This window comes from Aulonocara sp. 'chitande type north' Nkhata Bay, linkage group LG12, assembly GCF_057382095.1.
Source record: "Aulonocara sp. 'chitande type north' Nkhata Bay isolate Kocher_YH1m ecotype deep benthic linkage group LG12, A_spYH_male_GT1.1, whole genome shotgun sequence".
NCBI lineage: Eukaryota > Metazoa > Chordata > Actinopteri > Cichliformes > Cichlidae > Aulonocara > Aulonocara sp. 'chitande type north' Nkhata Bay.
The window spans coordinates 12,478,518-12,495,332 of record NC_141355.1 but is presented as its reverse complement, the minus strand read 5'-3'; the positions used below and the strand labels follow the sequence as shown (position 1 = coordinate 12,495,332).

The window sequence follows — 16,815 nt, the reverse complement described above, 5'->3', positions numbered from 1 at the left end:
TTCCATTAATGCTGTATGAACCAAGTCTTCCTGCTAAGTCTGATCAAGCTTGGTGGAATTAACTCTTTGATGCTAGTATCCACTGTACATGTAGAGCATACTCAGCTTCTCAACTCCAAACTGATGATTGCTGCGATGGCAACCACAGAGTCGAGCTCCTGCGACTGTTGAAGCACCTTCATGGTTATGTGTTACATGCCTTCTCTCGCCTTTTTTTCGGTCAATGTCAGTCTTGCACCAGTGCCCTTTGACTTGCAACATAGTGCATACTGTAGCTAGTAGCAGTGTATGTCAATGTCTAGTTTGTCTCCTGTATATTCTTGTAGAGAAGGCTTTTTGTGTGCTGAAATATATCTCTGGAGCATTTCATCAATCTAGAGAAACTTGCACATAATAAACCAAATTTAGCAAAGAACCTGAATCATTTGAGGGGATAGGATCACTTCAGCACACAGACTGATTTCTCTGGGTGAAATTTATGTTTTTATTAAACAGTTTGTTATGATCAGTGACCTAATGTCTCTTTGTCTAACCCTCAGCGCCTCGTCAAAATGAATATGCCTATTGCTGATGACAACACAGTTCACTTTACCTCCACTCTGATGGCACTGATTCGCACAGCACTGGAGATCAAGTTGGCGTCAGGTTAGAGGCACATAATTATACACTGATAACACTGTGTAGACCCAAAATGGTCTAAGTAATCTTCAATGTTAACCCTAATCCTAACCTTATCTTTGGAGCAAAGCAAAAAGGACAGTTGTGGGGGGAAAAATAAATAGTTTTTGATGTGTGTCAGTTAGAATTATTACGTTATGGTTAAGGTTATCACTATTATGACAAGAGGTTGAGTCTCTTTTAATCTCTCTTGATTTTGTACTTGTAGGAATGGTAGCCCAGCGATTATGTGATGCAGAGTTAAAAAAGGAATTGTCCACAGTGTGGCCCAACCTTTCCCAAAAGACCATGGACCTGTTGGTCACGCCACATAAACGTAAGCAAATTATCAGAATTGTAATTTTCTATTCATCTATAGATGACATACATAAAAAAGTAGTCTTTTTCTTTTTTTTAAATTGTGGCACTTAGAGTTGATGCTAAAGAGAAAATTAATTAATAATTAATAATTAATTGACTTTTAATTGAACATTATAGTACCATTCCCAGACTCTGGTGTCCTTTCATAATACTATATTCATATTATATTCATAATACTCTTTAGTACACTATAGTATTAATACTCTGACTAGCAATTTTATATGATGGATCATGCAGAAAAAATAGAATTGGGCTGAAAGGTCTATTACATTGTTAAGTATTCAGGTTGTGTGTCGTGTTTTTAAAAAGTAACTAAGTAATAAAGTAACTAATTACTTTTGAAAATAAGTAATTAGTGAATTAACAACATTTATTTGTTGGTGAAGTAATCAGTAATTAGTAATTTTTTTTCAAGCAATTTGACCAACACTGGTCATCATGACTTTAAAAATTTCTGACCCAAGGTGCAGACAGTGACTACAATCAAGTATAGGTTTAATTAAAAAAGGCAACGGGCAAACAAGGCTTAGGAGTAGGTACCAATTAGCAGGTGGAGATCTGTGGTGAGTGGCAGGTTTTCAGTGGAGAGTGGGCAGGTAGGCAATTAGCAGTTAAGTCAATGAATCCATAGGAAGTGGTGGGCTATGAGAGTGACAAAGGCTTATAACCAGCTGTGAACTACTGACTCCTCAAGGGAAGAGAGGATGGCTTTCCAAGGGATGGAGGACAGACTTCAGCTGGTCCACAGCTGGTCCTTAAATATACTGCCATAAAAAGTAGATGCACAGCAGCTTTTTCACCCAAAAAGTATCCCTAAACCACCCTATAGTGTGAGTTACTGTGTGCATGTGGCCATCCAAGACTTAACTTTACAGTTGATTTTGTTGCCACCTTTGCCAAGATGTGATCACCAGATACTGCAACTACAAAAAGGCATTTTGACTCAGAGGTGATTGTTCTGCTTTTCTTTTTTTTAGTTACTTACTATAAATTAACAAACTTGTTCACCATAAGAATTCCCTTTTCTTTAAACCATTAGGGAGACATGCAGTGCACAGAGATGCATTGAAATAAGAAGAAATGAGTCAGTTACTACTTCTTTTTATGTCTTGTCATTTCTTAAATAATTTCTTCTCACCTCCTCAGCCAATGAGCTCACAGTAGGGAAGGTTTATGCAGCCTTGATGATCTTTGACTACTATAAGCAGAATCGAGCTAGGAGACTGCAGCAGCAACAGAGCGCTTTGGGCTCCCAGGTACAACACCCTCATTACATATGCAGACATGCAAGGAAGTACACACACAATGGATGGAGTTCAAATCTAGATGCATGGGTGCACATACATGCTTGCAAACTTACACACTTTGAATGTATGCTGCATGTAAACACACATGCACAGAAGATACTTTGTGTTCACTAGTAATTCACTGGTAATTTGCAAAAGCTATCATCTGTTTTCCCAATTTATATAGAAGTACCAGGAGAGTTGTTACTTGCTGTTGTTGTATTAATCTTTTAACAGTTACAAGGCTAACATCAACCTATCTGCGGCCAGGGTCGAGTAAATTCTCATACATTTTGGCATTAATTTATCCATAAAAACCTTCTGAACCTTCTGAGTGTGCCAAGTGGGCAGAAATTCTATAGAAAAGGGACAGACATGTTCTAAGTAGGGGAAATGGTAACCTTAACCCTAACTTTTGAGGGGTCACCAGTAACCTAGTGGATGTTAAATACTTAATGACACACTTGTCAGTTTCAGTCAGACATGAATTGGTGGAATTTGGCTGCTGACAGATGTTTATCAGCAACTTTGCACGCCTACTCTACTCGTGCATGTTTCCACACTCCCACATGCACATAGATATATTGCAAACAAGCATGACTACAAGCAAAGAATATTCTGGCCTAAGTCTCCACATCCAACTAGCCCTGAGCGCCTGTTGTCAGACCTGGGTCCAGCAATATTCTGCCTGCTGCCTCTGGATTTCTTCAGCATGTTGCCATCCATCTCTCCTCCACAGTGCAAGGTCGGGGCTCTATTTAAGCCATTGCTGCCTCTGACTCACATACAGGAGAAAGACCTCCCTAAGATGTTAAACAGTGTGGAGCCTCCCAGCATGCTTAGGTACCAGTCTAAATCCCATGCCAAGTCTCAGCCACAGACCAGACCTAGCTCCAACTCCCTCAACAATGGAGGCACTCTGTAAGTTCAATACTTCAGGAAAAACGCATAACAGATTCTTTTTTATATTCTGCTTGTGGTGTGTTGTGATCCTGTATTGAATAAACAGATAGATGGATGAATGATAGATGGAGTTGTGCTGCTTAACCCTATAATGCCCTTTGTTTCATATTTGATACATGAGTTTCTGAGACTTCTATCTAATCAACATGATCAATACTTGCCATAATTTCAATGCTATAATGTAATGGGAAAAAAAAAAAAAATTTGTGTGAAATTAACATTGTTGTTAACATAACATTGCCAAAAATGCCCAGTGTCACAAATGCGATACAAAAATATATCATAACTATATCATCAAATTATATAGTAAACAACAAGATATAGCAAAAAATGTAGGTTTTGTTATAAAGGTTATTAAACATCTCAGTTCCAAAAAATTAGAATTTTCTGGCTATTTTTGATGGGTTGGGTCTTAAACTTAGATAAAAGATCTGATTACTTCTTTCATAACTGCATGCATTTATGTTGCAGTGGCCCTGCAGAGTTTATTCTGCTATGCCAGTCTTCTATAAAATTGTGTAAAGGTCATAGTGGAGAGAAAATCAAAACTGAAATAAATGTAATACTTTTATATGCACATTCTTTTTACTCCAGTACCTTCTTTGCCTCTAGGAGGTATTTGCCAGTAAAATTAATGGCTGCATTGACAATAGCTACTTATTTTAAGTAGCTATTGTCTAATAGCTATAGCTACTTATCTAAATAAACTAATGTACTGTCTTAGTCTACTGACAAATGCAAGAAGACATTTTACTGATGAGCAAAGGGCTGTTTGTTGTGTTTTAGCATTCGTTTAGCATCATACTACAGCATCATACTCAGCTCTGTAACCCATTGTGAAGCCGGAGCTGTTAACCCACCATACAAATTTTGATGTAACCTTATGTGTATTCCTCAGCTTTTTAAACTTCTGCCACGTTTGTTATGAGCATCCCCTAGTGTAATAAGAAAAAGCATTATAGGTTTTCAGATCACCAAAATCACATTGATATATTATTAGAAGTAAGTAAATCCGGTTTACCTGTGAGTGTGTGTCAGTTCTTCAAAGTACAAATGGTGCATTGCAGACCAACTTTCTTATTTGAGACCTGGTTCTTGCAAAAAAATTAAATCTTAAAGTTAGATGTAAAGGAAGTTTTTGGATGTGAGATCTGTGATCTCATCTTCGGAAAATCTTCTAAAAATCTGATTGCTTTTACCACTTAAAGAATATAAAATGACCCAGTTGACTAAAAGGCCTGAAAGACAATGGGAAATTATAGTGGAGTTATAGCTGTTGTATAATATAGCTGTTTAATTACCAAGAAATAATGCTAATTGATCAATGTGTCAGATATCCTACAATAGTTTTACAGCTAGTTTTGAATACTTGAGACTTCAATGACAACAGGAACCGCTGACCTTGTAAAAGTTAAACTGAACTGTGATTATTACACACAGGCCAAGTCAAGATCACACCATCAAGCCATCATCTTCCTGGGTGATTGATAAACCCAAAGAAGTGCCATGGGCTAAGAATAAGAGAACGATGTCCCGGGGCCCATCTGAGGACACTTCAGACACTGCCATCAATCAGGTAAAACATACGGATGCATGTTCAACATGAGCTGTGAAAATATTTCAGTGTTTACAATATATTCCAAACATTGTGGCACAAGTGGCAGAAATAAGCTTCTTTTGGATGCTGGCTGTCCTCTTAAAGACAGGCTGAGGAGCTTGATCAGGAGTAGAGCCACTTTTTCTCCACATTGAAAGGAACCAATTTGACGTGGTTCAGACATCTGACTGGAACTCAACTGACTAGTTGAGTAATTTTAGGAAAGCCCTAGGCAGTCTCCTGGACAGGACTTGCTCGAGTTATGTCTCTCAGCTAGCTTGGGCACAACTCAGTATCCCCCCAAGATGAGGTGGCCGTGGTAAGGGAAGTCTGGGCTTCTCTGCTCAGACCCAAACCCAGATAAACAGTAGAAAAAGCATGGCCATATAGAATAATGTTTGCTATAAAATGATTACATCAATTTGATTAAATATGGTAATTCATGTCAAAGCAAGACTTCACATAGTATCCTTACTATTTGACTATTTTTATTAATACTACAGATGTGCTCATGTCCTATTCACTAGGTTCTGCTCTTCTTACTTTAACTTATAATCTTGTAATCCGTGTATAGATGATTGTTTTCATTCACAAATAATTCACTTTTGCTTTACTCTCAGTGAGAACAGCATAGTGGTTAGAATTATATTACAAATAGTACAAGTCTAGCCTATCTTTAAACCATTGAGTCATGGTGTCTGTTATCTCAATACTGAATTAAAGGAGCAGTGTGCAACCTCAGACAACAATCGTTGTTTGTTGTTGATTGTTGTTAATGACACAGTGGGTATAATTAAGCTACAGAGTAGTAGCGGGTAGAGTCTGTGTTCTGCTAGTAACATCAATTGTTGATGTCAGTGATTAGTGGACTCTGTTGCTAAGAGACCATTAGCTAATTGTGGTGTTATAGAGACACAGCGGGTCCAGAGAGTTCCAGTAGTCTTCTCAAATTGAGTCCAAATTGCTTAATGCACCTCCAAATGTCATCATTGCATGCTGATGAGGCAGGGTTTTGTTTGTATTTGTATGCTCAGGAGTCGGTAGAGATGAAGAAGATGGAGACCAGTGTGAGCAGTAGAATTCCATTCACTGGCTCCGGTCTGGAAAACCAGGGCCGAGCTGCTTCGATGCCTAGACTCAATACTGAGCTGCAGGTAACAGCTCATCTTCACCAAACTTACTTACTTACTTAATTTACTTATTGATTTCATTTCTTATCGATTCTCTTATTGATGCTTCCACTGATTTTCATTTGGTTAGAGGTATTTCCTCTCTTTTTTGTGATCAGTGTTGCGGTTGTTACTCAAGTATTTTATTACACAGAAAACCTTTCTTTAAAGTAATGCAGTACATTACATTAGCATTTCGCCAGTCTCTTATAATTACTATTTAACAATATAAAGCTATAGGTGTTGTTAATATAAACCTATACCAACGCAAATCGGTGTCCTAATGTGTAGACACAAATAGATTCTTCCTCTTAGTATCTAGGTATTGACCACAAAGGCAATGGCAACAGGTTGTTGCCATGGTGGGTCACTGCAAAAAAAACAAAATAGTATTATTTTACTATTTCAATTTCATTGTGGATTCAGTGTTTGAGTTAAGAGTGCACATGTTCGCAAATGCAGTGATCTGATTGATCAGATTTGTTTGTTTGGATTTCAGATTTGTCTAATTTCCAAAAAATTTGAAAAATCGATCTTGGTTCAAAGCAAAAATAAAATAAATGCCGCATGTTAGTACAGTCAAATTATTCGATGGGTGTGAATGGCTGCATTAAGAATACGTGAGTCTAAAAAATATGTTTAATGGACAAGGTGTGGCATATCTGTAATTAATTGATTTTTTTTTCCATCTATAGGCCACACGGGTACACAGCCCATCAATGGGGGCCAAAATTCTGGCTGGGTTGTAGTGGATTCAATACTCCTTTCACTCAGTGACATGCAAATCAATTTATAACTTTTACGTGATGTGTTTTTTCTGGAATTTTGGTTGATATCCTGTCTTAATCAGAGCTCAGTTTCGCTCAGAAATAACATTACTGTTATTTTTCTTAAAATTAATGCAGAACGTGACTTTCCGGGTTAAGTAATAGATTAGAGTATTTGTTACATTACTTTCACATTATATCTGTCTATTTTCTCAGTCATCCAGGTCATGGTAGTATTGAGAGCTTGAAAGACGGCAGTTAGACTTCTCCAGGTTTGAGAAAATGTTTTACATCTTATCCAAGAGACTTTGTTCTAATGACAAATGGTGGAGAGTCCCCCCTCTGGGGCTTGTCTCATTTGGATGTGAACCTCAGGGTTGTTGACAAACTATTAATTATATGAGTCATCACCTGAGCCCAGCTGTGAATAAATGTTTGCTGCATGACCATAGCCAGGCTTAAGGGTGAAACCCACCCCATAATGTGATTTATTGAGGACACCTGAGACAAGATGTACATGGGGTTGAGGTGCCTGGGACAAAATCTCAAAATTTCTCCGCCTCGCACCTATGTCTGTTTCAATATCTTACCCCACCCCTCCCTCTAACAGACGGGGATGAGTGCGCTAACATACCTGCAGTTGCTGTTTTAATGAGTGTTTGATGGAAAACGACAATGGCGGAGTTTGCGGTCTCCAGTCGCATGATAGCAGGGCCCAGGTAAATAATTTTCCAGCACGTGTACGTTACACATGCTATTTAAAAAAAAAAAAATTATGATTATTACTTTGCTAGCTATCAAACTCGCTGAAGAAATGATTGAAATGCACTGAGTGTGATGCAATACGGCAGCGCTATTATTTTTTTTATTTTTTGGAGTAAATTCTAGCTTTATGAAACCAGCTTGGTTTTTACAATACTGCGTCAGAACACTTTAACTATGGAACGCCAGGACTGCCACAATGAATTAATTAATACACCATTAAATAATTAATTAAATGTGTCAATAATTAATTAAAATTGGAATTAATTAATTAAATAAATAGTTATGACACATGTAATTAATTAATTAAATAAATAGTTATGACACATGTAATTAATTAATTATTGACACATTTAATTAATTATTTATGTATTTCACATTTTAATTAATTATTGACACATTTAATTAATTAATTATTGACACATTTAATTAATTATTTATGTATTTCACATTTTAATTAATTATTGACACATTTAATTAATTATTTAATGATATATTTATTTATTTCATTTTGGCAGTCCTGGCGCCTGGCTCTCATCATGAAATAATTTTATCTGTCAGCCTCACCCATCAAACTCAGGGGGCGGGGTTAACGCTGATCGAGTCAAAACCATTGCTTTGGCCTGGTAGCCATTGTTTCTAGCACACAACAACTGGCACGTGGAAGCTAACAGAACTGAGCTTTGAAAAACCCTGTTTGTGTGTCACCAAATACCGTTTTAATATTTTTTTAGCCGAGAATGTAGTGGTTTAATCTTCATGTGTCTGGTCGGTTTGTCAAGATACAGCCTCTTTGCAAAAGTGCTTCGATGATTTCGGAGATGTCTGCCCAGTCTCACGGCAAAGCGTGGGATAGACCCGCTCGCCTCGCAAGCAATCCCACCGACAAAGCGCAGGCCCCGGTACACAGCTGTAGTAACCCCCACTGACTTCTTTTACTGAGGTTATATTTATTGTTGTTTTATTTCCTGATGTTCTTATGTGTCCTACGTGTTTCAGTCGCCAATTCTGAATAACTAACATTAAAAAATGTTTAAGGAGGAGAGAGAGCAAATAAATCTGTTTAACATCTGATCTTTGGGTTTTTGTTCAGTAATCAGCGTGACCTGTGTATAAACGCATAAAAGAGATAACGTTGGTGTTTCTGTCATGTAGTAACTGCTGGTGTGCCAATAGTGTTAGGGCAGCTGTCCCTTTAAGAGTTCTGATACCTGGTGACATCACAGGAAGCAGGAAGTAATAATAATAATAATAATAATAATAGATACTTTATTGATCCCCATGGGGAAATTACTTGTTTTTCTCTGCATTTGACCCATTCACTCAGTGAAGCAGTGGGCAGCCCACTAAGCAGGCGCCCGGGGAGCGGTAGGGACGGTACCTTGCTCAGGGGTACCTCAGGGTAGCCGTTAAGTGGATTCGAACCGCCGACCTTCCGATCATGGGGCGACCACTTTACCACTTTACCACTTTACCCTGCCCCTTAGTAGTAAGTAGTAAGGTTTAGTGAAGTTTGCACATGGCCAAGGAGACTGCCATGAATCCACATGCATCTGCCTTCAATCCTTCGTCTTTTGGAGCATCGTCTGTATGTATATTGTTTATTTGATGCTTATCTGTAGTTCTGTGGTTGTATTTTGTGACATGAGGGAAGTTTAATGTGTAACTTTGATACGTTGTTGAAACCACATGTTTAGAGCACGGCTAATGCTTATTCTTGCAGCTAAAGTGCTACGCTACGTTGATTTAGATTATTGTAGACTTGTACAGTGTATATGTAAGATTTAAAGAATATACTGTAATTGTAATTGTGTTATGTTTGTTTCAGTTTCACACTTTCTACATCATTAAACCTGTGGACAAAGAGTAATGGTCTTCAGAGTCTTGATGGAAGAAAAGTGTTGAACCTTGCTGCCGGTTCCTCTTCTGTGCAGTGTGAAGAGGGAAAGACAGTACAGTGAAAAGACGTTGAGTTACAGACAAGGTAACACAGTGCATGTGACAACAGCTACTGCTACCACGCTACATAGCCTCTACTCGCCTACATTATGGATTCAAAGCCATCGTCAGTGAAGACACGGTCTTATGCTTCTATGTCAACCACACGTTCTCATGGATCGGCTACCAGCACTGCAGCTGCAAGAGCTAGGGCTAATGCTGAAGCAGCAAAGGCACGTTTAGCGTTTGCAGAGCAAGAAATGAAGTTAAAAATGGAAAAGGCTCGTCTGGAAGCTTCTATAGAAATGCTGACCACAGAAAAGGAAACTGCTGCAGCTGTAGCAAAGGCAGAAGCTTTAGAAGCAGCGGTTGGCGTTAGTGAAGGAAAACACAGTTGTAAACTTCCTCTCATTGCAACATCAGTCGACTCTGTTGAGCGTACAAAAGAGTATGTGGAGAAACAAGCTGAAGTATCAAGAGACATCCAGATGGCATCACAGGAGGATTTACCCTTGCAGGATGAGACACAGCAGCCGCTTCCTGAGGAACCTTTGCATAATACGGTGTGCATGCCCCGTCTCAATTCGCTGAGTGATGGTCCCCCCAACGCTGCTATTACTGTCTTTGATACTCCACTGCCTCCTCCATGTAAACAAAATAGCCTTAATCCCTTTGTCAAATCAGATGTGAATCGCAACTCAGCTCAACAGACAGAGCACCACTACTACGGAGTACTCAAAGAAAATGATTATGAAGATTTTCTAAGGCCTTCATGCAGTGTAACTGCACATCAGCCACCCTGGAAGACCAACAGCGCCATGGAAGCTCTTCCCCATCACCCATCTCAGCGGCCTAGTTACTCCACTGATCCACATGTGACAGACTTTGTCAGATTTCTAGCACGACGTGAGCTCGTTACAAGTGGTCTACTACAATTTAAAGATAGACCTGAAAACTACAGGGCCTGGCGACGTTCATTCCAGAATGCGGTGAGAGACTTGAATCTAACAAGTGATGAAGAAATGGATCTTGTCAAATGGCTGGGAAGTGAATCAGCTGAGCATGCAAAGCGTATTAGGTCCATCCACATAAATCAACCCGCTAAAGGGCTGAGCATGATCTGGAACCGACTAGATGCTTCTTACGGTTCATCTGAAGCTATTGAGAAAGCTTTGTTCCAAAAACTGGATAGTTTCCCCAAAATTGGCAATAAAGACTACTCCAAGCTCCGGGACCTCAGTGATTTACTGATGGAACTAGATGCCGCCAAGGCCAAGGGAGATCTGCCTGGTCTTTTGTATCTTGATACTCCCAGAGGTGTAAATGCAATAGCCCAAAAATTACCATATGGTATACAAGAAAAATGGCTTTCTCATGGATCCAGTTACAAACAATCACATTGTGTAACATTCCCCCCATTCTCAGTGTTCGTTTCTTTCATCTACCAGCAAGCACAGATGAGGAATGATCCAAGTTTCAACTTTGTTTCTCAAACCGAGATGGTTAAAATGGAAAAACCTCCTTGGAAAAACAGTAGACAAAGGGAGATTTTAGTCAACAAAACAGAAGTGTCACCTGCTGCTCGCTCAGACAACAGAAACAAAAAGAACGTGGAGGATCCAGATAGGAGATGTCCTATACATAAGAAACCTCACACATTACAAAAGTGTCATGCCTTTCGAGAGAAACACTTCGAAGAAAGAATGAACTTTCTCAGGGAGAATGGCATCTGTTTTAAGTGCTGCAACTCCTCAACGCACACCGCGAGGGAATGCCAAAGTATCATTAAGTGCACTGAATGCAACAGTGATAGACACTCATCTGCCCTACACCCAGGTCAGGCACTGTGGATAAAGAACATAAGCATGCCTTTGGAGCATGGCGGGGAGCCAGAACCCACACAAACTTCAGAAGTTACTGCTCAGTGTACCGAGATCTGTGGAGAGGACCGCACTGTTAAGAACTGCTCCAAGATCTGCCTGGCCAGAGTCTATCCTAAAGGAGAACGTGAAAAGGCCATAAAGGCCTATGTTATTATAGATGAGCAGAGTAATAGATCTTTGGCTCACTCAGATTTCTTTGAGAAGTTTGACTTGCAATGCCCTACTGCATCTTACACACTGAAGACATGCTCTGGTGTGACTGAGAACATGGGGAGGATAGCTTCAGGCTTCTGTATAGAGTCAATGGATTGTAAAACAGTTCAGCTACTACCAGGCCTGTTGGAGTGTAGTGAGATACCAGACAACAGAGCAGAGATTCCATCACCAAGTGCTGCTCTCCTCCATGATCATCTAAAACCAGTTGCTCACCTTATTCCAGAGTTTGAACCTGATGTTCCCATTATGCTCTTACTTGGACGTGACGTCATTAGACTTCATAAGGTTCACAAATACATCAATGGCCCCCCTGATGTCCCCTATGCTCAGAAACTTGAGTTGGGATGGGTGATTGTGGGCAATGTCTGTTTGGGACGTGTTCTTAAGCCACGCAGTGTGAACACGTACTTCACCAATGCTCTTGAACAGTCTCGTCCTACTATTTTTGAACCATGTCCGAGTGTTCTCCAGGTTAAAGAGAGATATGGTCCCGAACATTCAAAGTGTGCCTATGATGTAGAAGATGGTGGGCTAGGCTGCACAGTGTTCCAGCTTACTCGAGAGGATAATAAACCAGCACCATCGTTTGAAGATCTTGCCTTTATGGCAATAATGAAACGAGAGCTCAAGAAGGATGCCAGTAACAGCTGGGTAGCTCCTTTGCCATTTAGGCAGCCAAGACAACACCTCCCTGATAACAGACAGCAAGCTCTTAACCGCTTCAGCTCCCTCAAACGCAACTTAGCAAGGAAACCTGAGATGTCCCAACATTTCTTCTCATTCATGGGGAAAATATTCGAAAATGGTCATGCTGAAGTTGCTCCTCCTCTCACTCCAAACCAGGAACGATGGTATTTACCCATTTTTGGAGTGTACCACCCAAAGAAGCCTGGCAACATCCGTGTTGTTTTTGACTCAAGTGCACAGCATGAGGGAGTGTCTCTGAATGATGTTCTCTTGAAAGGACCTGACCTCAACAACCTACTTCTGGGAGTTCTGATGAGGTTTCGCAAGGATGCCATTGCAGTAACTGCAGACATCAAGCAGATGTTTCATTCCTTTCTTGTGAGAGAAGAAGATCGTAACTTCCTACGGTTCTTCTGGTTCAGAGACAACAGTCCTACACAGGATGTCATTGAGTACCGCATGACAGTACATGTGTTCGGTAATAGTCCTAGTCCAGCGGTTGCCATTTACTGCCTCAGGCAGTCCACGATGGATGGAGGACCACATCATGACCCCGAGGTGAAACAGTTTGTTTGCCATGACTTTTATGTCGATGATGCACTTAAATCTTTTTCAAGTGTAAAAAGTGCTGTCTGTCTGTTGAAGAAAACTCAGGATGTTCTGGCAAAGTCCAACCTGAGGCTCCACAAAATCGCCTCTAACAGCAAAGAGGTCATGGAGGCTTTCCCACCTGAAGATCGCGCAAATGACTTGAAGGATTTGGATCTGAGCTCAGATATTCTACCTGTACAGCGCAGCTTGGGACTAAATTGGAACTTGGAGTGCGACATGTTTGTTTTTAAAGTCAACAAAGAAGAGAAGCCTTTCACACGCCGAGGCATCCTATCAGTGGTAAATAGCGTGTATGACCCCTTGGGATTTGTGGCTCCCGTGACCATTCAAGGGAAGCACATTCTAAGAGAGCTCACACAACAAAGATGTGACTGGGATTCTCAGCTCCCTGAAGGGATGCAGGAACAATGGAAGTCTTGGCGGGATTCACTAAAAGACCTAAGTGGCGTGATGATCCCAAGAGCCTATACCAAAGCCTTTCTTTCAACAACAAAGACGAGAGAACTGTTTGTCTTTTCTGATGCGTCAACAATGGCTATTGCAGCAGTTGCCTATCTCAGGGTGGTGGACGAAGCAGGGAATACTCATACTGGCTTTGTTATGGGTAAGGCGAAGCTGGCACCCAGACCTGAACACACAATCCCCAGACTTGAGCTTTGTGCAGCTGTACTTGCCGTGGAGTTAGCAGATTTCATATCATCAGAGCTTGACATGCGCATCGATGCTATCACCTTCTACACTGATAGCAAAGTAGTGCTCGGATACATAAATAACGAGACAAGACGCTTTTATGTGTATGTCAGCAATCGTATTGTCCGCATCAGAAGGTCCTCTCATCCTAAGCAGTGGAAGTACGTGTCTACAGGGGAAAATCCAGCAGACTGTGCGACAAGGTCTGTACCGGCTGCCTTTCTCTCAGATACCTCTTGGCTCACTGGACCTCCTTTTCTGACTGAGCCTATGCAAGATTCTCTAGAACCAGAATCCTTTGAGCTTGTGGATGCAAACATGGACGCTGAGATCCGCCCGCAAATCTCTACTTTGCAAACACAGGCTTCTCGCACACTACTTGGGTCCCACCGTTTCTCCAAATTTTCTTCCTGGCAAGCTTTGAAACGTGCCATTGCTAATCTCCTTCACATTGTGAACAGCTTTCACACACGTAAGGTCAAAGGGACCATGCAATGCAAGGGGTGGCATTTCTGTCAGAAAGCAGGTACACCTGATCAACTCAGTTTATCAGAGCACGTCATTATTCAAACTGTGCAGGAAGAGGCATATGCTGAAGAGTTGGCCTGTCTCAAAAAGAATAAGGTGATCCCTCAGGGGAGTCCTCTTAGGACCCTGGATCCCTTCATTGACGCACACAACGTCCTCAGAGTTGGTGGTCGGATAAGACATGGAGAGGTTCCTCATGAAGAAAAGAACCCTAAGATCATTCCTTGTAAGTACCATATTGCAACATTGCTGGTCAGACATTTCCATGAACAAACCCTGCACCAGGGACGCCACTTCACAGAGGGTGCCATCCGTGCAGCAGGCTACTGGATAATAGGTATGAAGCGATTGGTGAGCACTGTCATCCACCATTGTGTCACATGTCGAAAGCTTCGCGGCCTCCCTGAACAACAAAAGATGGCTGACCTGCCATCAGATCGCCTCTCTATGGAACCTCCATTTACCTACGTTGGACTGGACGTGTTTGGCCCATGGAGTGTTGTTGCACGGCGTACAAGAGGTGGTCTCGCCCATAGTAAGAGATGGGCAGTTATATTCACTTGTATGGCCGTTAGAGCAGTCCACATAGAGGTCATAGAATCTCTGGACACCTCATGCTTCATCAATGCCCTCAGGAGGTTTCTAGCTATTCGAGGTCCTGTGAAACAAATACGTTCGGACAGAGGCACAAACTTCGTGGGTGCATCAACTGAACTAAAGATTCCATCCAATATTGATTCCACGTCTGTTGAGAAGTACCTAGCTGGAAAAGGTTGTGCATGGGTCTTTAATCCTCCACATGCGTCTCACATGGGTGGCGCATGGGAGAGGATGATAGGAATAGCCAAAAGAATCCTCGATTCAATGTTCCTGCATCTTGAGACATCAAACTTGACGCATGAGGTCCTTACTACGCTGATGGCAGAAGTGGTGGCAATTATCAATGCCAGGCCTCTCATACCAGTATCTACTGATCCAAGTGACCCAGTTCTACTAACCCCAGCCACTCTCTTAACTCAGAAGATGGGCACTCCATCAGCTCCACCTGAAGACTCCAATGTCAAAGATATGTGTAAACAACAATGGCGTCAGGTGCAGCATCTGGCCCAGACTTTCTGGAGCAAATGGAGACGACAGTATCTTTCTTCACTGCAGCCAAGAAGAAAGTGGCAGGACAGTCACCCCAATCTGGAGCCTGGGAGCATTGTACTTCTCAGAGATCAGCAGCTCAAGAGAAATGAATGGCCTCTTGGAGTAATCACCCAAGTCTTCCCTAGCCAGGACAATAAGGTCCGCACAGCGGAGGTGAAGGTATCCAGGCAAGATGGGACAAAAGTATTTTTGAGACCTGTGTCGGAGCTCATTCTTCTGTTACATCCAGACAAAGACTGAACTGTTACTCTATATCTATATACATATATAACCATGTATAACCGTTCTGTATTGTGTGTTAGTTGTGGCATTCTAACATGCCAGGTGGGGAGTGTGCCGATAGTGTTAGGGCAGCTGTCCCTTTAAGAGTTCTGATACCTGGTGACATCACAGGAAGCAGGAAGTAGTAAGGTTTAGTGAAGTTTGCACATGGCCAAGGAGACTGCCATGAATCCACATGCATCTGCCTTCAATCCTTCGTCTTTTGGAGCATCGTCTGTATGTATATTGTTTATTTGATGCTTATCTGTAGTTTTGTGGTTGTATTTTGTGACATGAGGGAAGTTTAATGTGTAACTTTGATACGTTGTTGAAACCACATGTTTAGAGCACGGCTAATGCTTATTCTTGCAGCTAAAGTGCTACGCTACGTTGATTTAGATTATTGTAGACTTGTAGGTACAGTGTATATGTAAGATTTAAAGAATATACTGTAATTGTAATTGTGTTATGTTTGTTTCAGTTTCACACTTTCTACATCATTAAACCTGTGGACAAAGAGTAATGGTCTTCAGAGTCTTGATGGAAGAAAAGTGTTGAACCTTGCTGCCGGTTCCTCTTCTGTGCAGTGTGAAGAGGGAAAGACAGTACAGCTGGCTTTAACTGTACAAAGGTTGTTCGACACTATGAAACACATACAGACTTCATGATGTTCGGCTAATATTTTTATAGTGAATATTAATCATGAGGGTAAACGGCCCTGTACACCACGGAGCGAGGTCAGCATATCCACGATATCCTCAGCTCCATGAGTTAACACAAAGTTTCCCAGCTGACTATCTAACTGCCAACTATTCCAGAGACATGAAAATATACAGCATAAAGAAAAGTGTAAGAGACTCAGCAGCAGATTAGAATAACAGTTATAGATTTAATAAATCACCAAATGAATCCAAGAAACGAGCAAACCTGTTCCGACAATTTGAGTTTGTATTCCCTCAGCTGCAGACTCGCTGCTGTTTAAATGTTTGAGAGGAAGATTAGATATAAACAAACGTCAAACATAGACTCAGTCTGCCTTCACATTTGATATGAGGCCAGCACGTATAGTGGCTGTGTCCTGTTTTAAGATCATACATGTAAAATTGTTGTCTGACCTCCGTCGATCCAGCGTTCAGAGTCCGTGGTTACCATGGTTACTGCATAAGCAGCTATAATTTTAACAGCTGGCACTGAGGAAACCTCCCGGCAGCATGGGTGTTTATGTTTTTCATTGCAAAAGAACTGTCTGAATGGTTAACTGAAGTT

The 16,815-nt window shown here is 41.0% G+C and overlaps 2 protein-coding genes across 3 annotated transcripts in view; both read left to right on the top strand.

The window, feature by feature from the left end:
- LOC147317005 (voltage-dependent N-type calcium channel subunit alpha-1B-like) overlaps positions 1–16,815 on the top strand; it is a 337,402-nt gene that overhangs the window by 275,680 nt on the left and 44,907 nt on the right. Inside the window, exons 40-45 of the mRNA XM_086313576.1 lie at positions 540–645; positions 887–994; positions 2,185–2,294; positions 3,064–3,245; positions 4,728–4,863; positions 5,919–6,038. Coding sequence (XP_086169702.1) covers positions 540–645; positions 887–994; positions 2,185–2,294; positions 3,064–3,245; positions 4,728–4,863; positions 5,919–6,038 — 762 coding nt within the window. The remainder of the gene's footprint in view (positions 1–539; positions 646–886; positions 995–2,184; positions 2,295–3,063; positions 3,246–4,727; positions 4,864–5,918; positions 6,039–16,815) is intronic.
- LOC147317006 (uncharacterized) lies at positions 8,946–16,068 on the top strand. 2 transcript variants are annotated; one of them, XR_015131791.1, is made up of 3 exons: positions 8,946–9,170; positions 9,411–15,786; positions 16,031–16,068. XR_015131791.1 is itself a non-coding variant. In XM_086313572.1 (2 exons), the coding sequence occupies exon 2, from the start codon at positions 9,631–9,633 to the stop codon at positions 15,526–15,528; it is 5,898 nt and encodes a 1,965-aa protein (XP_086169698.1). In that variant the 5' UTR covers positions 8,946–9,170; positions 9,411–9,630; the 3' UTR covers positions 15,529–16,068. The 2 variants fall into 2 exon arrangements, 1 of the variants encoding a protein (XP_086169698.1); XM_086313572.1 differs by having other exon boundaries at positions 9,411–16,068.